A 22,790-nucleotide genomic window follows, 5' to 3' on the forward strand; every position below is an offset into this window, starting at 1 on the left:
TTGCCATCTCTGATTCATATATAATCTGGCCAACTGGACATAAGCGAAGAGGTGCCAGGAGCTTCTAGAAAAGCTTTTACCCTCCTGGCCAAAAAGACACACATAATACAACGGCCCCTTGTCTACCTATGATGGAACCATGCTCTGCCTAGAGCTGTGGTCCCCACTGCAGCCAGGAGGAAAAAGCCAAAAGGTTTCCACTGACCAATACCAATACCAGATATCTTGCAGATCCTTTGATGTGAGTAAAATATTTGCCTAGTTTCAACTTTTCTCAGATTTCTTTAAAACATTTGATTTTTCCTTTTATTATAAAAGACAGTAGGCAAAACTTGTGGGAGTTGGTTCTCTCCGCCACTGCGGGACCTGGGGATTGAACTGTGATCACCAGGCTTTTAGCTCCTGAGCCATCTTACCAGCCCTTAATTTTGACAGATAAAACTGACTACTAAAGATAAACAACTGTTTCTGAGTTATCACAAATGATCATTCAGGAACATTAGGCAGATGAATGGAAGACCTGGTGAGAAGGCTAGGCCAGGAAAAGTACTTTGCTGTCAAGCTTGTCAACCCAAGTTTAATCACCCACATGGAGGCATAAAGAGAAATGACTCTAAGTGTTTCAGCTCTGAAGTGAAAGGTAGCCTGGCCATGGGAGCCAAGGAATACCACAAACTCACACTGTACCACCAGCCTAACAAGAGATTTATTGGAAGGGAAAAACCCAGGAGGGTGGTTGCCTCTGCTCAGGTGAGAAGCAGCAGCAAACTGAGCAGCAGGCAGGATGTACGCTGGATTTCTTAGGCGTCAGAGTTTCCAGGATCCAGGATTGCTCCTGAGCTTGAGGGAGTTCAGGGATTGGTGGGCTTTCCCGTTGAGGGATTGGTAAGTTTCTGCGGCACTTTCAGAGATTGGTGGAAAAAAATTTTTTTTTCTTGTAGGGTGGGTATGAGCTGTTACAGCCATTAGAAAACAACAGTTGGGGCCCTTAGAGATGTCTGGGGTGCCTGGCCACTTTCCTGCCTTGAGAGTTCACAAAATATACAAAGTTTACAGAGGGAGTCCATGGCAAGGAAGGCCATTTAAATTGGTTTGAATAGCCAAAAGACTCCCAGTCTTCTGGCCTCTACACATACAGGATAGCACATACACAAATAATAAATGTAATTTAGAAAAAAGTGTAAGAATCAGATATTAAAAATAAGGATAAAATATCAATATATAGAATTTATGGAAAGCTACATACTATATCAAATGCATGTTTAAAGAAGAGTCAGAAAAATTAACAAAACAGAGAAGAAACATAGTTGGTAGCACAGGACTTGGCTGTTTGAATCTAGGTTGGGGTTTCTTCTTCTTGTCACATCCTGGGGTACATCATTTCTCATCTTTCCTGCAGTCAACTAAGGCTATATGATCAAAGCCTAGTTCATAGAACATAGGCAGAACAAATGATTCCTTATCTGGGCCTGACCCATTAAAAACAAAACAAAACAAACAAACAAACAAAAAAAAACTAACAAAGTCTTTGCTTTTTTTCCATCTGACGGCCAAATGAGGGTTTTTTGCAGAATAATGAAATGGAAGGGGGCCTGAGTTTCTCAATTATTGTATGAGCAAAGATACTCCCTTTGCTTAGGACTAAGGGGCGAGCTAGTCTGGTCTGGGCTCCACCTCAGACTGTGAATGTCACAGCAACGCTCACTTTGTCTAGTAGAGGAGAGAGAATGATCCATGAGATATGTGGTGTGACTAAACCTAAATAATTATACTGTTTGTTTTATGACAAAATGTCACTATTTAAAATAATTTTTTTTTCTTTTCTTATTTATCCTTTTGTTCCTTCCTAAATCCACTGGTTTGGGTTTTTGGTTTTGTTTTCCAGACTTGATGTTCCTAACCTCTGACATGATTTTTTTAATTTTAAAATTACATTTATTTACTTGCTATCTTACTGTGTGTGTATGTAGGTCATAGGGTGGCTTGAGGGAGTCAGTTCCCTCCTTCCACTGCATGGGTCTGGGGAACTGAACTCAGGCTTGGTGACAAGCACCTTTCCCAGCTGAGCCACCTCTCTTGCCTCATCATGATTTCACCATCAATTTCAGAACATTTATAAATGTTAAAAACTTCAGCTATTCAATCTGTATGCTAGCACACATGGCGCCCTACAGTGCAAAATCTGCTCAGTGTTAGGAGTAGTTGCCTAGCAGCCACCATACCCTAGGTTCAACCCCCATTACCACAAAAGGAAAAACAGTTCTGGAAAAGTTCCTTCCTCAGCTTGACTGTCCTTACATCTATAACACATCTGTGAATAGGGATACAAAGGCACATAAAATCAACTGCTAAATTATATATTACACGTTTATTAGGGATACAACTTTTATGTAAAATTTACATTTTATGAAAAAAAATCAAAAATATTTACAAAATTTTGGAAGATAGATGTGCTCTAATTACAACCCAAAGTAGTAAATAATGATCCTTAAAAGCTCACACTTGTTAAAGAGTTCTGTGTTTACAAATTCTTGGTTAAAGAAGCAGCTACAAAGTTATCACTGTACACAAGCAAGAACCAGCTTGCTAGATAAAATAGTCCCCCACTGAATCTACTGGGCCTTTTTTTTAATATTTTAAACAACATTAGTGAATTTTTACATGGAAAACAATCACTATAAACGCATATGGCTTTAAAACTGTAACCTGTCCCCAGTATAATCTTGCATGGCAACACTCGGCATGAAGGCTGTAGGGATTAAGAAAGTGCACGAGGTTAACCACTTCACGCATTTAAACATTTTAAGGTAATACTTGATTAAGGACAGACATTGTAGCAGTGTCAGGAATTCAATAGCATTAGCTGCCCAATAAAAGCAGATTGAGTCAAGAGTTTAGTAAGGGTAATTGTAACTGGCATTTTAAAGAACTTAAGAGTTAGAAGTTCTAATTTTGCTAGTAAGGACTAAACTGTCTTATGTTTACTTAAACCAAACCTAAACTTAGAACTGGAATGACACTGAATATATAAAAATGCTCATTTTGTATTACATACATGAAGAGTAGATTTTCTGCTATGTTTAGTATAGCAAGATTTTTATATTAGTGTCTAGTAACGAGTTTTATGTTCTATAAAGCTTAACAAAATAATTAGTGGTTTTATATAAATTATCAGATATAACACAAACTATGACTTCTATGAAAAATAAAGGACATTGGTATTTATCATAAATTCCCATTTGTAAATTATAAAACTTTGTCTAAAGGATATTTCTTTTATTCTGTTAATAAGAATTTGCTATGAAGTTACTACTCAGCATGAGCAGTTCACTTAGCCCAATCCTTCACTTCAAATACCTTACCTATCCTCACCACATGGGAATCTGACCAATTTTCTAACTGTTAAAATCAAAACAAGTGACAATACTTCTCACTGACAAAAATGCATCTTTTAAAAAATTATTCATAAAATGCTAGAAAACATGTTTACAATAGTAACTTAGTGTATAAATTTTCCTTGATAAATAGGTCAAAGGAAATGCTAAATTAGAGTTAAAATACCAGTTACCAATTTATCATCATAGTTTCAGAGCTTGTCCACTTCACATACTTGTAATGAGGTTAATGTTGAATATCTGAAAGTAATTTTATTCCCAGTAAACATACTCCATTAGGCTGATTTGTTTTTTAGTGGCTACAGTGCATCACTGAAAAAATACGCCAGGATTTTAAAATATAAATTACCTTTTAGTTACTTTGAATTTTCTTCTCAATTACAGGCCAAAGGTATTTTAAAAACTGTAAGTATCTTTTAAATATGCTTGACCACTGTATGATTCTGAATATAAGATCCAGAGAGAGAAAAAAGTGAGGCACATTAATTAACACAAACTAGAGAGGCACATTTCTGGTTTTTGTTACTGTTTTAAAAGGCACACATTATGTAATCCATATAAAAATAAATTAAATCTACAGCATTAATTCATCAAAACAATCACAATTCTATAGTAAATTAACTGCAGAAGTAGGTTTTTCTGCTGTCCTTTGCAAGCTTATTTTAAAACACATTGCACTTGAGAATTTTAAAAAATCATATAAAACACCATTTATACTTTTTATTAATATGCTTATGAGAATCAGATTATAGGGTTGCTTTTTTTTGTTTTGTTTTTTGTTTGCATACAACTTGGACTCTGGTCTGATTACCTTATGGCACATAACTCAATTAAATTGAGTTCTGAGTTAACATTCAAAACTTAAAATTCATGTTCTGTTTATATTCATTCAATATCAAACTTATAGAACTTCAAAGCTATCTCTGAGTCTAAATACTTATGGAAAGCTAAATAGTTTTGTGCTTGCTTTCCTGAAATTTTAGGCTTGTTACTACATTCTAACCTTTATAAGAACATAGACACGGAAGGTAATAAACGTCATTTCAGTGACAATTTCAATACATGTGCTTCCTGAATATTGCATTTGATCATTTACTGTGTACAAGGTCATTTCAGTGCTCTTCCTTTCAATGACTCACTTTGAAAGTGCAATTTAATGTTTATAGTCAGCCTTCAAGGACGAAGTTTGAAGGACATCATACAAGTAAAAATAGTGTTTGGAAAGAGCAGGCGATACAGAGTGGCATGTCCGAATTACCCCTTGAGAAGCCGCATTCTGGGTCCGTCAGCAATCCGCCAGGTACCGCCCTGAAAAACAGCAAGCAGACCCTGCAGCTAGTTTCCAACATGCTCAACGACCACAATCTCTCTGTGTTGCAGGCACAGCTCTGGGTGGGCTCCACGGTTCACAGTGCTTTAGAACAGCATCTATGCCCATCACGGGAGCTCTCTGCAAAGACTGTCTCTACCTGGCAGCTTGTAGCAAGGCCAAAAATAAATAAACAGATAGATAGACAGACAGATAGATATTCCATGCTTTTAAATTATAAACTACTAGAGTCCAAGTGCTTCCCATAAAGTAAAGCATTCAAAACAGCCCAACTTACCAGTGGCAAAACGCTTCTTTACTAAGGACAGTCTATAGCCAGCGCCTACAAGCTCAATATCTACTCCTGAGAGGGTATTTCCCTCGCTAAGGAATTGCACTGCAAGTGTTGTGGGTTTACTGGGTCCTTCTGAAAGATCAAATTTTGCTCTGAGGGATCCAGAACCTGAAAAAAAAAAAAAAAAAAAAGGAAGACCATATAAAGAGTATTATATATTACACACCAAATAAAACTAAACAGGCATCTAAACTAATGGTTCTCAACCTTCCTAATGCTGCAACCCTTTAATACAGTTTCTCATGTTGTGGTGACCCCAACCATAAATTATTTTTGTTGCTGCTTCATAACTATAATTTCACCACTGTTATGAATCATAATGTAAATATCTGATATGCAAGATATATATTCAACCCTCAGAGGGATTGCCACCCACAGGTTGAAAACCGCTGCTCAAAGCTCAACCACCTCAACCAGTGGTGGATTAATGAGACGTACATAGTAAACAAACCACTGTCCTGTTTCCAAATCAAATCTTACTCAGTGAGCCTGAATTTCTACTAAGTAATCTTAATCTTTTTACTTAACAGTAATGTTCAGAGATGTATACTAGACATATGCCTGGGATACATGTGTGTTAAAGAGAGTCAACAAAGATAAAGGAAGGACTGGAGGGCAGCACACAGGGAACGGGAGGTGGGTGCTTATATGGGGAGGACTGGAGGGAGGGGGACATGGACAAACACACAACAAGACAAAGCAGAAGTGTGTGCTGAGCAGCAAATCATGTAGCTCAAAGGGGTAAGAAAAGGAGGCAGCTGGGAGGAGGGCATCCACGTCACTTTTCTACTCATCTTTACTTATCAGCCCCATGGTCTAACCAGCTGAGCTAACTGGCTAGCTGCATCACCCTTATTAAAATTTTGGTCATACAACATTATCTGTTAGGGATTTGTAAGTCTTTTCTTTCAGCTATAGTAATTTTTTCTGTGTATCTAAGTCTGACTGCAGCACTAGAAGGGCATCAGTGACACTAATGAATCTGATAAATGCTGTCTGAAAACATACATTTTTGTTGAAACTTATAAACCTGCTGAACACGACGGTGTGCACTTTAGGCAGAAGTAGGTACTGGGATGGAAACAGGAGACCTGTAGGAACAGGCTTAAGTGAACCACATCGATACCACAATGTCTGGAGAGCAGGATGCAAGTGGAGGACAGCACCATGAGACTAGGATAGTTAACAAGAACGAGGCTACAATCAAAAGTTTATGACGTAACTACAAGGAAACACCCAAGATAAGAAAGGCAAAAAGATCTCATATTAGTGTCCTAGAAGAGAGGGGAGAGTCTAGGTGCGAAGTAAAGAGACCAACTACAGGACAGTAAAACAGTTTATCAGGGTTCTAGGTGACAGGAAAGGAGGAGCTGCAGTAGGGCCAAGGCAGAAGCAAAAAATACACATTTAAAAAGAAAAAGACAAAGAGAAGAGTAAGTCTAGAAGGATTCTAACCTGATTTAACCTTAGTTTCTGATTAGGGAAGGGTTTCTCAACCTGAGTGTTCTGACCCATTTGGGGGTCAAATGACCCCTTCACAGGGGTCAGATATGATGCCTATCAGATATTCATGATTCATAACAACAGGAAAATTACAGCCATGAAGTAGCAATGAAAATAATTTTGTGATTGGAGGTCACCAAACATGAGGAACTGTATTAAAGGGAACTCTGCATTAAGAAGGTTGAGAAGCACTGTGTTGGGGAAAGTAGACAGACTTACTCTGTAGCAGAAAGAAGACACTTTAATCCCTCTGCACATAGGTTTACCATTACAGAGAATTATGGAGCAAGATGTTGTCACCAGTCTGTCCTACACTCTCATGCTTAGTGATGCACACCATAGTGGAGAACTGTTGCCTAACTCTCAACTATTGTCCACACAGTTCTGAAAGTTGTACACCCTCGTCTGACAACTCAGCTCTGTGAGCGCTTCACTGCTAATACCAGTGAGGAGCAGTCACCCAGCAACCTTTAAGCTTTATACAACCGTTTCCTGCTCCTTTTCTGGGTACTGAGCTAGGAAACAGATTTCTATTTTACAATGTTCGAATCTGGGTATATCTTTGTAAAGGTCTGACTGACCACAACAAAACCATTCATAGAACTCTCCCACTTCCTCACAATAGGACACTTTCAGAGCTGAATAATAGAAGGAAAGTACTAAGAATGAGGATAAAAAAATGTGAAATCTTATTTTTGAGAGAACAAATTCCTTTTCTGGTATACTGACAATTATTATATGTTTTATGAAATAGGGGAACAAGATATTCTCTCTTCCTTGCTAGCTGGCTGTAAACCTAATACACAGGATTTCTAATTTACTTCCAGTTAAAGTTAGAAATTTCAGTGTGGTTCACCAAAAGCTCAATGGCTAGAAGAAAAGTCAGTATAACTACTGACTAAAAATGCAAAGTGTAAGTACTACACACACGCACACACACACACACACCCCAAACAAACAAAAACCCCCATAGGCCAGCCTGGTTATCTTAGGTTAAGTGTGACTGCCTAGGACAAATCTGATACTGCACAGCAGATATAAATGAACACACAATCTAAATACAGAAATACTAGAAAAAAAAAACATTGGTATGTTCAAAATGTTCAAAAAAGAAAAAGTTGAACAAAACTGGAAGAGCTAAGGCATTCATTAAGAAAAATTAGTGGAGGCTAATTATAAAGACGAGTTCTCTATTAACTAAGAGGGACAATGAGAATCTCATCTCAGGGATTTGACTGTCATGGGAATTGTATGCTAGTTTTAAAGACACAATCTGAATCAAAGACAATATTGGAATGCTAACTAGCCATATGGTGAACACAGACAGATGCAGTCCATAGGAGAAACTTAACTTGTTTTTCCTTAAAACTGCCACACAGAACTGAAGACCACTGTTTAACTCCAGCAGGAATGAACAGAAAAGTTTCTCTCAGCAACAAAGACGAAGAATCTTGTCAAAGCCACTGTATGTATTTTCAAAGCTATTTCTTATGTAACTGGAGAGAGGAAAGCGGGGCACCCCATGAACAGAATAAGCTCAATCACTTGTAATTATTTGAGTTATCTACCTGGGCATAGTTCTATTTAAAAAAATTTTTTTTCATTACTAGGCATTTCTCTTATGTAAACACAAGAAGCATTTATCTTGCAGTTATAAAATTATGATAGTTATTTTTCTTAAAGAGAAAGCATATTCAAGACAAGAATAAAAACTGTTCTGAATCTCAGCTTCTACATTTTTACATAGTGTATTAACTTCCACCTAGTGGTCAGTTCTAGAATTGAAGATGCAAAATTCCAGGAGGAAAGTTCAACAAATATGCCTTTAAAAAATTAACCAAAGGCAAGATGGTCCAGCATGTAAAGGCTTTTGCCACCAAGCCTCAAAATGTGAATTCCATCCTCAGGACCCACAGGATGGAAGAGAACTGATTGCTCAAGCTGTCCTGTGACAACACCTGCATGCACTCACACACAGAATAAATAAAGGTACTAACAGCAATAGAAAATAACTCAGGCAGCTGGGGAAGGTGGTGCACGCCTGTAATCCCAACACGCAGCAAGGCAGAGGCAGGCAGATGTCTGTGAGTTCGAGATCAGCCTGGTCTACGAAGTGAGTCCAGGACAGCCACGGCTGCACAGAGAAACCCTGTCTTAAAAATCAAAACAAAAGCAAAAAGGGACAGTACTTGCCTATCATGCACCCACTAAGGCCTGAACTAGATGCCCAGCACAGAGAATGAGAAGGAGCCCAGCCTTACCTCCACTGTCTGACTTCTCTGAAATCCCAGATAATTTCCAAAAGGCTTTCATTTGTTCTGCGTTCCTACAATAAGAACAAGTATCTTCAAATTCAGTCTCTTACAGTATCTAATTCATGAATGGACACTCAATAAATGTACCTCAAGTATTTTTATTATAAAAACTATAGTGTGAGCTACAGCATTACCTAGTGAAAATGGGTTGAATATTATATACATAAATATAATGCTGTAGCTTTCTTAAGTAATGAAAATTTATCAAATTACAGAATTTCATTCATTTCCAGTGGTCAGATGATACAAACCTGTGTATTCAGTATCTTAGTCAAGGGAAACAGTATTCCTAATAACTTTAAAGACCTGTCAGAATCTGTGTTAGTACTAACAGAGGGCAGGAATGGGATAAGAAGTGCTTAAGCAATGGCATTACTTAGTACTACTACTATTATCTATACTAGTACTATTAAACACTAAGCAGATATTCCAGTCGACAGGCTAAGTGCTGCATTTAATCCTGTAATTACTGTCCTTTCAATTCTATGCATGTATAGGAATGTGCTTGCTCCTGGTACTTTAGGAGTCAGAGATCTCCTTGACATGGGTTCTCAGATTTACTAAGGTCGTTAAGTTTGCATGGCAAGCACTTAACCCACTATGCCATTTCAGTATCCCAATTATTGTTAGTTTTAAGAAGTTAGAACTGTGGCAGTTGGAGACAAATAAAAATGCAACTGGAATGCAAGAATAGCTTACCATATTGCAGGGGGAAGGGACTGCATATTTGTGACTCCTCCATCCACTGGTACCACAACCTGTATGTTGGAAAGCACACTAGGTGCGACCATAGCTTCTGGATTGTACTTATAATCCACTCTCAGATCTGTGGTGCTGGCACTACATTTCCAGTACGTGGCAAGATTCAGAGGAGTGGACTGAATGCCATTTGATGATACCTTTAAGAGAATCAAACAAATAACTGTCTTTGCCTGAACAGTAAAACAAGCAATTCATGACATAAACATGAAGCTTATGAATCTGCAGAGTCACAGCTAAGCAGAAGGTGAATGGCTATTACTAGGTAAAGCACTCGGCTCCCAGGGTCACTCTTGGCATATGAACTTGGGACAGCCTGCTCACCGCCATGCAGTTCCCCTGAACCCAACTGCAGAAAATCTGACTTTACAGATTAGGGACAGAGTCCAGAAATCAGCATTCTATTAGGTAATTTTTATTATTATTATTTATTTGTATAAAGTACAAAATCTTTCAAAGAAAGATTATAAAATTCATTAATTATATATGAAATTATGAAGAATTCAGACATACACTATGAGGAAAAAAAAGTTTCAACATGTAGTTCCAAAGCCTAAAGTTACACTTCTAACTTCAGATCTACATAATTTACTACAACTTCTCTTAACTTGTATTCATAGGAATAAATGGCCAAATCCCTTTTAATATTGGATGGAGCAATCTTGAGGTGCTTACTGCCTTAACCACTGTTCTGAATACCACTCAAGTAGAGCATGCTTCCAAGATTTACCCACGTGCACTAATTTTTAAAGGTTCTTGGAATGGTCCCTTTACTCTAGCCTATGTATTGCAACACTTTATATACACACTCACTTGTTTGACATACCTTCTGAGTTTTACACCACTTATGTGTGCAAGTGCATACACATGCATTTATATGAAGGTAGAGGTCACGCTATGGCATCAGTTCTACCATTTCACATTTATATGAGTTCTAGGAACTGAATTGAGTCATAGGTTCAAATTCAGGTTGTGAGGATTGTACAACAAGCACTTTTAACCACAAAGCCATTTCTCCAGCCCTTCTTCTGGGTTTTAAATTGTATTTGGAAATGGCTTTCATAGTTCAATATTAAAATTGTATACTAAGCACATGCTATGTAGACATCCATAAATATATCTGCTCATAATTTATCTTAGCCCCTTTATGGTTTCATTTATTAAGTATTTGATACATGTGGGCTTCAGATTAATTTTTTTAAAGATTTAATATTTTTTGTGTATGCCTGTATATATTTATGTACACCATGTACAAAGAGCCTGCAGAGGCCATAAAAGGGTACTGGATCTCCTGAAACTGCAGTTAGTTGTAAGCTGCCATGTCAATGCTGGAAACTTGTGCTGGTTACTTTTCTGTCAAGCTGACACAAGCTAGGGTCAGCGTGGGAAAAGAAAACTTTTACTGAGAAAATGCCTCCATCAAGAGTGCCTGTAGGCCTGTCTGTAGGGCGTTTTCTGGTGTATAGTGATTGATGTGCCACCCCCAGAGGTATGTGGCCCTGGGCTGTAGAGGAAAGCAAGTTGAGCAAGCCACGGAAGCAAACCAGTAAGCAGTGCTCCTCAATGCAGGCCTCAGCTCCTGCCCTGACCTTCCTCAGGGATGAAGTGTGATGTGAAGTGTAAGCCAAGGAAACTCTTTCCTCTGTAATTTGCTGTTGGTTGTGGTGTATGTAACAGCATGAAAGCAAATTAAGATAAGACTGGAACCTGGGTCCTGAGGAAGAGCAGCAAGTACTCTCAGCTGATGAGCCATCTCTCTACCAATGTCTGCAGATTAATTTCCCCCCCCAGTGTCTTACTGTCCCCATACCATTTATTGACAAATATCACTTTGAAATGCTACTTCACCACATAAACCACTCTGTATTCATCTTTAACTGTAAATAATCTGTTCTACTCATTTGGCCTCAGTTGCCTTACCACTTCTGAACTATTAAATACTGTATCACGTAAGTCTTCCCATTAAATCTCTACTACTGCTCCAAATACATTGGAAACATTTTTTTTTTTTTTAATTCTAAGGTTGTTTTTCTAGAGAATACAAAAGTGATTACCAAATCTCCAACAAAGATAAGATACAGCTCTGTGGTATTTCTAATTAGGATGCAATGACTTTACAGTCAATTTAGAAATTTTATCTTTTATAACACAACTCTTCCTTTAAATAATAAAATATACTTTTAATGGACTCATTTTAAAATTGATCACTTCAATTCCCCTATATCAAAATAGTTTTTCAACTGATTCTTTTAAATTTTCCAGAAATATTATCACCTGAGTAATAACTTTGATTCACCTTTTCCAATACTATTACTTCTTATTTTATTCTCTTATCTAACAGTTCTAACAAATTCAGGGAAGCACTTACATTCTGTAGTATTAATCTAAACAGCGTCTGCCATGTCAAACCTTAACTGACTGCTTTGACATTTCTTCATGAAGAATGACGACACTGGAGTTTTCAGGTTAAACATAAACCCATGTATTAATATTTACTCAGTAGTTTAGTCACAAACACGGTAAACACTTTATCATTTTGGCTGAAACAGTCATTAACTTACTAATACATTTTCAGTTTTTGAAACAATTTTGCACTCTTGGAATGGACCTCATTTGCTATGACACTTAATTCCTTTAGCATTCTGCCAGATTCTATTTGTTTATATGTAAATTTAAAGTTGTCACAGTGACAGAACACTCACCTGATACTTTAGCGCATCTACATTATAATAAGAAGCAGCTGGATTTTGCTCTGATAGCTTCTTGAGGTAGACAGTAACAGCTTGCATATTCATCCAAAAATCTTTTGTGTTGGAATCACATTGTGATGGATCACTGCATGTATAAGAAACATTTTTGTTATTTAATTTGACTTATCTTTTTCCTTCTTATACTTAGTCAGGTAGTGGCCTGGGAAAGATTATCAGAAATAAACCAAAACGTGTTCAGGAAAACAGCAAAAGTTTTCCTGAAAAACAGCTAGCACTAACACCAAAACAAAATAAAAGGATGGCACAAAGTTGCTTCATTGTAATAAATAATTTTGGCATTGCCTTCAAATTCAACATTGATCACAAAAAGAAAACATTTCTTAAAGTGAAACTGCAAACCTTAATCTTAGGAGCAAAACACACAAACCTGAACACAAGCTGTGAATTTGGGAGAATTTGCTCGAGTCTGCTGATATTTTTCACCCTAAAGCACAGCACAGCTGGAGAGGGGTTGCTTGTGAAGACTTTAATAATCCCACTTGGAAATGATATTGTCACGTCTCCAGTGATCTTCACGATGCACCTGACATGGGAGGACAGCAACAAGTACTTACATAACATGTTGTAATCTCTTCTCAAACAGTATGTTTGGCTTTAAAAAGTGTATGTAAGCATATGTGTAAGCATCTGCATACATACATATATCCTTTATCACCCTCAGATAAATTAATCATGGAAAACTACAATGGCATACCGCTATTTTTAAACATTCCTGGAAGACCCGTGCGGGAGGACTTCCCTGGGAACAGCATCACTAGCCAGCTGCTGCTACTTTGTCCTCTTAAGCCATCTCAGCCCTGGGCTTGGTGATGGCTGCTCTTGTTCCCGGTCCTCCTCCGAAAGCCATGACCTACATTGTATTGCTCAGTGTGAAACCTATCCCCTCAGATCATCTTCAGCAGTCCCTGAAATTTCCTGAAATCCTGAGTTCCTGGCTCACTACTAATCTACCTCTGCACCACCATTTCCATCATAATTTCTTGTAAAGTTCAATCTCCATCCAGATAGCCCTTTCGATATCCTTAGTCACCTAGTTCTTCAATCTTTGTTGCAGTGGCTCTCTCTGTTAGCTTACCTCAGCCATGCCAGTTCCCCATAATGTTTCACAACCCTTACTCATCTATTCATACTCCTGTTTTTCTAAGTCATTCCATCTAGTAGCACAACTTAATTCCTCACCATCCTACCCCATTTTTCACTAATCTTTCAAAATTCAAATCCTTATACCAGCCCTCTTTGATTTTCCAGGTTCATTATTAGATACTTTCCTTTGCTTAACACCTCCTTACCCTTTTACTAACTGCTTCGCTTAACAGTCTTGGCTAATCTAGCTTCCTCCTCACACATGCACAGCTGAATGTGACTAGAGAAAAAAACCACATGCCCAAAACTCCCACCTGCGCCCTTAGTGTGACCTGGTAATCCTGTCTTGTCTAGTCAATCATTCTGCCACTGCATGGCTTCTGTTTCTCAAGTCTATACTTACTCAGTAAGCTCCAGAATCATGCATTCAGCTACCAGTCTGTCTATATTAATACACTTAACAAGTACTTCAAACTTGGCATTCTAGTCTCGACAAATCTCGATAACTGTTTTCAAATGATATTCAGAATATCATCAGTGCCTATCACCTTTCCTGCTTATATTCAAGTCACCACTGTCTGGGTTTCAGCAACCAATCTTCTTAACTCTCTTGAATTTATTCTCCGAAGAATAGGCAGAATGCTATAAAATCATACATAACTTCATCACCTCTCAACTCAGAAGTGTCCACAGGCTCCCTGCCTTATTAAAATAAATTCCTAACTCCTTATCATGGCCTACAACACCCAACCTGGTCTGAGGCCTCTCTGGATGCAGTCTCAACTGCGCTCCTACTTTTTCCTATTCACCCCACCGCTTCCCAAACACACCAAGTAGGTGTTTACCCTATATCCTCCCATGGTGCCCTTGTCCTCGACTGTTATTCTCTCAGATTTGTGGGTGGTTTGCTCCATCACATTTTCCAAATATCTGCTTAAAACCTCCAAAAAGTTTTTTTCCTACGCTAATTCCCCACCCTCTCACCCACCCCCTTCCTTTTAGTAACATATCTCAATACACAATCCATCTGCTTCTCTGATGTCTTCCTTACTATAATGCAAGCTCAGGAGATCTCTGCTTTCTGAAATAGCCTTAGTACTATCAAGAGTCTTACTAGGTATGATGGTGCAAACCTCTAAATCACAGCACTCAAGAAGTAGAGCAGGTGGATCTCTGAGTTCCAAGCCAAAGACAGCGATCTGCAGAGAGACCCTGTCTCACATACAACCAACAAGAGTCTTACACAATACTGAGTGCTCAAGTACTTTGTGAATAAATGTGTGTTGAATAATATTTAAGACAATGGGAATGGGGTTGGAAATAGCCTGGCAGTAAGACTACTTGTTGCTCTCTAGAGTGGCCCCAAGTTCGGCTACTAGCACCACATCAGGCATCTCACTGTAGTCCCAGGGGTTCTAACGCCCTCTCTAGCCTTGTGGTTAAAGGGCATGCACATGGCATGCATACAGCCATTCAGAAAACAAACATAAAAAAAACAAAACCTTAAAATACATGTAGCTTTTCTCAAAAGCAAGATGCTAAACCAAATCTGTAAGAATCCAAACACCTAGTCTAATGTCTCTTTAGGTCCTAAAGTTTAAGAAATGGCACACTATAAAAGATATACCATCAGATATGCCATATTGTTCAAAAAGCTTGACCAAAAGTATAAACAAACTGGAGAAAAGCTACCACTCATTGCTTATTCTAGTATTTGTGTGTGTGTGTGTGTGTGTGTGTGTGTGTGTATACACGTAGGAACCCCTGAAGGATTACCTAATATAAAGCCAACAAATATTTAAAAAAAGAAATCCTTAATCTCCAAAGAACCAAAGTGTAACTTAATATTTATCACTAAGCCCTAATTCCAGAACCCCACCCCCTAACACAAGTGCTTATGTATATTGAAAACTAACTTGGTAGGATCTGCTCCTTTAAAGTAAGCATTGACAGATTCTGTAAGGGCGATTGCCACAGGTAAGGTGTCCTGGTTTCCAAGGCTGACTGGGCTGGGACCTCGTGATACACCTAGAACAGATATAATTCATTAGTTAAATCATTCTAGAAGACATATGCCAAATACTAAGATTCATACCATAAATACCAAGACAGATTCATGTTAGGTTGTCACAAAAGAACCTATTACTGGTTTCAATGATTCTGCAAGTATAAACCTAGAGGTTAAGAAAGACATAAAACAAATTAGAACACAATGTGAATCACACACATACACACGCAAGTCTGGAAGGCTATCAAACGAACTTCTAAATGGAAAGATACAGGATGGTTAAGAAATGTCAAAATGTAAAGGCCACTGATTTGAAGAGCTAAAATAACTACTGTGGCCTCCAAAAACCTTCAAACATCAAATTTTATCAGGCTTATCAATCACAAGACTTCAGGGCATTATACTGGATTTTTGTCTGTTATGTTTTAATAATAGCTCAAACACAACTTATTATTATTACAATTATCTTTAAATTCTTCTTTGATGCCTATATAGCCTGGGTATATATTATTTAAAATGCTTGGAGTCAAACACCTTTCAGATTTTAGAGTGTTTCATATTTCAGAGTATTTGCATGATCTTCACCCATCCCCACCATCCCTAACCTAAAAGGTCCAAATCTAAAATATTTTAAAATCAAAACTTTTTTGAGAACTATCATCATATAAAATTTTGGGGTTTAGATTTTTTAATTTCTAGATTGCAGGTGCTCATCTTGTTCTATGTTACTTTGCCTGAATAAATGTTTGACATATAACTTTTTTTTACATTTAACATTTTAAAAGCCAATTTCATTTTCATACAGACAAAACACCTTTGAACCGTATCATATAAAAATTTTAAATCATACTGTGATTTAAAAAGCGTAATAAAATACTGAACAAATCTGTGAACTAATTTAAATGTTAAGCTAGTTTTACAGTCACTGTGGCCAAACACCTGACCTAACTCAAAAAGAACATTTATTTATACTGGCTCATGGTGTCACAGGGCTTAGTCCATAGTCAGTTGACTTTCCATGCTTCAGTAGAATATCATGTTGAACAAAAGAATATAGTGGGGGATGACAGGAGGCAAGGAGAGAGCAAGGGGCAAGACCAGGTATAACCTTCAGAGGCTAAGACTTTCCTTGGTCTTTATGGGTCCTGGGTACTTTCTAGTTTAAATTAACTACCTCTGAGACAGCACACTGCCTTTGCCTTTCTGTACAGATGCTTCCTCCAACACACACTTTACTATTACTGCAATGACTTCCCAATCTTGAACAAGCATTTAACCAAATGATTTTACAGTGACAACAGATATTTAATAAGTTTAAGAGGCCAGGAAGATCACTAGTGTTCTAAACTTTGAAGGAATTTTTATTTTGAATGTTCTTTATTAATATTAAAATAGCTTTAGTGATGAAAACTACATGGAGCCCAAAACTGGTGCTTCTGGACACTGGGAATGTTCTCCAAATGAACAATATGTTCTCCAAATGAACAACAATATGTTCTCCAAACAGTATGTTCTCCAAAATGAACAATAATTCCATGTGAAAATAAGAATTCAATAAAATCAAAATTCATTCACAAAGTAACATCAATCACTACAGGTTAAGTAAACTATATCTGAAATGCCAAAGACCAGAAAAGTCATTCATTTTAGAAACTGGAAAAAATAATCTGAGAATATTTACATAAACTCTGCCTATTGAGCATCCTTAATCTCAAAATCTTTGCTATCTAAAAGATTCTGGAATCTGAAACTTTGTCAAAAATCTTCAGATTTCACAGTGTCAAGCACTTTGCTAAGGTGGCATAGAAAAATAAAAGAGATGGCTTTTGAATGACAAGTCACAGTTTTGCACAACAGAGACACATGGGTGGATTAGAGATAGATGGACAGCTATGAAGATAAGGACACAGAAGCTTCTATAATCCTGAGCAGAGCACCTAAACCCTTACACATTCACTCTATTATAGCTAGAAAATGGGAACAGCCTGAATATCCATCAAGAGAAGAATGGATAAAGAAAATGTAGTAATATACAGTGGAATTTTATTCAGCCATAAAGAAAAATAATGACATTTGAAGAAAAATGGATTGAAAGGGAACTCATGAGAAAAAAAAAAAAAAGCAAGACTAAAAGACAAATACAATATGTTCTCTTTTATATGATACCTATATTTAACTTCGTTTGTATGGGCTGTATGTGTGCCTGAACGTGTGCATGTTTGTTTGTTAGCCATGAAACTAGAAAGAGGAAAGTAAAAGGAATGAAGAGACCTTATGGGATATTAGGGGGAAACAGGAATAACAGAAAGGGGGCTGTCAGAGAAGAGACAAAGGGATATGTAAGAGAGAGGTGTTACAAACAGCAGGAAAGGGGGACAAAAAATACTGAAAAATGGCACAAGAAAATTTGCATGTAAACTTAAAAATTAATAAAAATACTACACTGTCAAAAAATTTCAAAAGAAAGAATATTATGATCACTCTGAATACCAAATGATCCTGAACTGAAAGGATTTAAATCTGTATTTAAAAATGATTAGGCAAGAGAGAAGGAATTAATCAAGAGGCATGAATTTGAACATGCAAGTGAGAAAAATATTTTTAAAAAGCCAACTAGGTATGAATTTATTGATTTCAACTATAAATACATGTTTATAGATGGGAAAATATCTCTATAGAACCTAAGTTTGAATCCATCAATCTTTTTCCTAATATTCTAAAATAGAAGGGCATCAGAATTTAATGAGAGCCCATTTTTAGGGAAAGATGAAGAATCTTTTCTCCTTAACTTTTTTTTTAACTATGGTAAAACATGTAGCAAAATTTGTGGTCTTACCGTCTAACTCCATCTTTTTATCTTTTATTTTTTGAGGCAGGGTCTCATTTGTCTTACCAATTTTTAGGAGCATAGTTATAGTACAAAGAAATAAAAATAATACTGTCCAACCATCATGCCACTTATTTCCATAACTATTTCAATCACATAAAACCCGAACTCTACACCCACTAAACATTACCTTCCACACCTAGGCCCCACTTCACCTCGCATCTCGCAACCACCACTGTACTTTCTGTCTCTACAAGCCTGACTCTGAGACCTCACAGAGACTGGGTCAAATAACACTTGATAGCACAATGTAATGAATGCTTATTCATATTGAAGTCTGTCAGAATTCTTTTTTTCTCTCTAAGGCTGAATAATATTTTACGGCGCTCTTATTACACTTTTCTATGTCTCAAGTTTCTTGCTACTGCAAATGCTATGGTAAATGGTACTGCTACAAATGGGTGTAAAACCCTCTGAGATCCTGTTTTTCATTCTTTTGGATGTATACCTAGAAGTCAAGTTGCTAGATCATACAATTAATTTTATTTGTTAATTTTCTAATGAATTGCCATACTGTTCTCCAGTGGCTATAAAATTTCAATCTTAAGACAGTGTACAGAGGTTCTCAATTTTCATCAAATCCTTACTAACACATACTTTTTTGTGATTTGTTTTGTTTGGCAGTCCTGAGGATCAAACTCAAGGACTCATGCGTAAAAATCAAGGTTTCTTCCTGTGATTTATATCCCAATCCAGCGCTTTTCTTATTAAGGAGAATTACACAGCTGGTCCTCTGAACCTGAAGGTTCTGTATTTGCAGTTTTACACAGGCTCTGCGAAAAAACACTTTTCTTCTTGTCTTCATTCCCTAAACAGCACAGCAGAACAACTGTCTACATAGCATTCATTTGGTACTATACATTCTAAGTAATCTGAAGATGATTTAGAGGTGACAGGAGGATATGGACAAGCTACATAATATGAAATTCAAATTTTCCTTTGAAAAGCCCACAAGTAAATATAAAAATACAGCCAGAGATAAAATTAGCACCTGCTACTCCTCTGACTAAAAATCAAAAGAAACAAGGCTAGGAAGGTAGCTCAGTTGAAAAGTCCTTACAACAAAAGCATGAGGACCTGAACTTGGACAGCCAGCACCCACACAAAGAAGCTGGGCATGAGACTGCATGTTCTATAATCCTGGTTATAAAGTACGAGGAGTAGACAGGTAGATACTTGAAATTTGCTGGCCAGCCAATCTAGCAAAATTAGTGAAGAGAGCCTCTCTCAAAAAATTAAGGTGAACCACAATCAAGGAACACACCAGCTACTGACCGCTGGCCTCCATGTACACACGTGTACACACACACACACACACAGGACTGCTCAATGAGAGCCATGGCAAGCATTTACAAAGCCCCAATTTTGATACACAGTACTATAGTAATATATATATATATTCTATATATATAACCAAGTCAGTTATTCATCTACATTTTCCAATTTGGTCAGGATGATAATTCTTAAGCCAATTCCCCTATAAACTGTCATGTTTCTTATACAGGCAAGAAAAGAGTTAGAAAGTGGTGGGGGGAGTTTAAAACCACCTTACCATTTGGTGTATTCACATTTGTGATTTCTGATTTTGTTTCAAAACCATACTGCACTTATAGACCTCAAAATAATGAACTTACAAAGGAAATATTTACCTGTCTAAAATAATACGCTTATTCTATATTTTTTATTTATATTTTATTTTTATTGGAAGTGAAAACAATCTGTACTCTTAACAAGAATACTTTCATTTTCATTTTGGTTTAACTGCTACATATTTAGATAGCTCTAAGTTCCTAAAACACAGAGTATGTGAGCATCTAGGATAAGCAGGATGCAGAGGACCTTCCTTTAACAATGGGTATTTATATGTGTGTGTGTGTGTGTGTGTGTGTGTGGTTTCAGCATACTACTCATGTGGCCCTTGTTCTCATAGTGTAAGTATTATTGACTTTTATTTTATGAATACGCACTGTGTTTTGCCTTCATGTACACTTGTGTCCTGAGAGCACACAATACCTGGACCTCGAGTTACAGACAGCTGTTAATTACCACGTGGGTTCCAGGAATTGAAACCTGGTGCTTTTGACTGCTAAGCCAAGTCTCCAGCCCTTTTTATAACATTCTTAAAGCTGACAAATTGTTTCTTTTCTAATCACTCTATTTTGATAGCCTGAGAGTTCCAATCTACTGATTTTTAATGCTTAAGCATGATGGAAGAAAATGAAAAAAAAAAAAAAAAACAGTATGCATTTTTATAACTAGAGATCTGGTCTTGTAGAGTGACTGGACATAATTAGCACAAAATTGAGATAGTTAATCTTAGGGTTATTCTTGACTGCAGACATACCATACATTGCTGGAAAAGGAGAAAAAAATAAGTGAAATATTTTAGACAGCCTTAGGAACATTAGTCACACATATATTTGCTTCTGATACAATACCTGGTGATGTCTCCCAGTGCTTTTCAATTTCACAGAGTGTCCCAATCAAATTATCATCTTCTATCACATTTAAATAAGATAAAATATCGCAGGAAAAGAAAACATTTTCAAGAAACAAAAAAGTCAACAACAAATCTACACAAAACTGAGTAATCACAACAAGGAGAGAACTTCTCAGGCAGACTGAAGACCCTCTGCTGCAAAAATCTGGTATCCATCTGCCTTGCCTGCCTCATCTCTGTCATATGCTACTGGATCTCCTGCTGTCAACATTAGGGACTGAAACAATAAACAAATTCATAGTAGCTCAATCAAAATCAGCCTAGCATTTCCATCTCAAAAAAAAAAAACCCTTCTGAAACAGGCCTATCTAATGGACTGTATGTATTCCAGGATGGATGTGAATGTAGCCCAACATGTTTATAAGTCATGGTAGCACGCAGACGTCAAAAAGCTGGACATCCCCATATGCAATGAAAAAGCTAGAGCTTATTCTGCTTATTCAAGCTACCTGCTGAATTTCTAGTAGAGCCAATCAATCTATTGTTATGACTAAAGCATAAATTTTGTGAAAATATAATTAAGAAAACCACATGCACAAACAAAAATAAGGCTGTTCATTACAATACTTATTAGTTATACTCTCTATCAATTTAAAATGAGAAAATACCATGGAAAAGAAGATGGTAGTATCTGGTTTGAACATTTAGAACTCAAACCACTCACATTTCCTTCTAGCCTATACTAGTCATGCTGTTTTTACAATCATCATACCAACCAGATGCATTCCTTACAAGTCAGCTTTGACAAATTAAACTGGATTTAAGTAAAATAGCTTAACTATAGGTCATTCACAAACAGCACGTATCACAATCACCTGGAAAGCATGTAAAACCCTGGGCCCCCAGTCCTGAGTATCTGACTTTAAATGCCTACATTTCTATTAAGGCCCAGGTGACACAGATGCTTGTAGGACCAAGACTAGCAGCAGCAAGAAGAGCAGCTAAAACTGGGATAGAAACAGTTGTACCTGAAACACAGCTGTTGTGCTTCAGCAGTTTTGTGTTTGTTTTCACAGTGACAATGAGTTAGAAAACTAATGAGAACTTTTAAGAAGCCTGAGTAAAGGAGACAATGCCAAAAAAAAAAAAAAAAAATCCTTGAGCAAAATCTAGATGCAGTAAAAAAATTGACTTTGTTTGTTAAGGTTTAGATTACATAAATATATTTCAAACCTAATAACTATTTTTAATATTTGTGGTTAAATTTCCACAAAATAAACAATTCACCACAAGCATACACCATTCTTTTGTTGAATAAAATGTTTCAATAAAACTATTTATTTATTTATTCATTTTATATCCCAATCATAGGCCCCTTTTTCAACTCCTCCCAGTCCCAACCCTGCCTCCCTCTTCCCCCTTTCCACTTCTCCTAGTCCACTGAAAGGGGAGTTCTCCTCCCCTGCCTTCTGTTCCTAGCTTATCAAGTCTTATCTGGACTGCCTGGATCCTCTTCCTCTGTAGCCTGGCAAAAAGAGCAGGCAACCAAGTTCATGACAGAGGCAGCCCCTGCTCCCCTTACTCAGAACCCCACATGAAGACTAAGCTGCCTACTGGCTACATGTGAGCAAGGGGTCAATAAAATTATTTTCAAATACAACCTTTGTTTTCCTTTTTTTATGTCTAGTATACGTATGTGCATTAACATTGGTACATTAACCTGTCATGATTCTCCAGAAATGGAGCTTGCAGGCAGTTGCGAGCGGCCACACTTACACTGGGAATCAAGCCTGAGTCCTCTACAATAGTAGTAGGCATGCTTAACCACTGAACTATCTCTTCTGCCCCAAACAAACTTTAAGAATGCAACTGTCAATTCACAGTAGAATTGACTGCATTATACATTATTTTCTTAACAATTTATACTAACCAGCAGTTCATAAGCTGACTTAATAATTTTCAACA

At 37.2% G+C, this 22,790-nt stretch overlaps 1 protein-coding gene across 2 annotated transcripts in view; it reads right to left on the reverse strand.

Moving 5' to 3' along the window:
* Positions 1-2,349: 2,349 nt before the first annotated feature.
* The window catches only part of Fcho2 (FCH and mu domain containing endocytic adaptor 2), a 93,351-nt gene continuing 72,910 nt past the window's right edge, over positions 2,350-22,790 (reverse strand). The window contains exons 20-27 of one of the 2 annotated variants that reach the window (XM_060385616.1): positions 20,824-20,883; positions 15,407-15,518; positions 12,775-12,930; positions 12,339-12,471; positions 9,577-9,776; positions 8,824-8,888; positions 5,003-5,167; positions 2,350-4,703 (exon numbers count right to left, since the gene is read on the reverse strand). In XM_060385616.1, the coding sequence (XP_060241599.1) occupies positions 4,681-4,703; positions 5,003-5,167; positions 8,824-8,888; positions 9,577-9,776; positions 12,339-12,471; positions 12,775-12,930; positions 15,407-15,518; positions 20,824-20,883 (914 nt within the window). In that variant the 3' untranslated portion in view covers positions 2,350-4,680. The remainder of the gene's footprint in view (positions 4,704-5,002; positions 5,168-8,823; positions 8,889-9,576; positions 9,777-12,338; positions 12,472-12,774; positions 12,931-15,406; positions 15,519-20,823; positions 20,884-22,790) is intronic. The other variant, XM_060385615.1, reaches the window with a different exon arrangement.

Source organism: Meriones unguiculatus, chromosome 6, assembly GCF_030254825.1.
Source record: "Meriones unguiculatus strain TT.TT164.6M chromosome 6, Bangor_MerUng_6.1, whole genome shotgun sequence".
NCBI lineage: Eukaryota > Metazoa > Chordata > Mammalia > Rodentia > Muridae > Meriones > Meriones unguiculatus.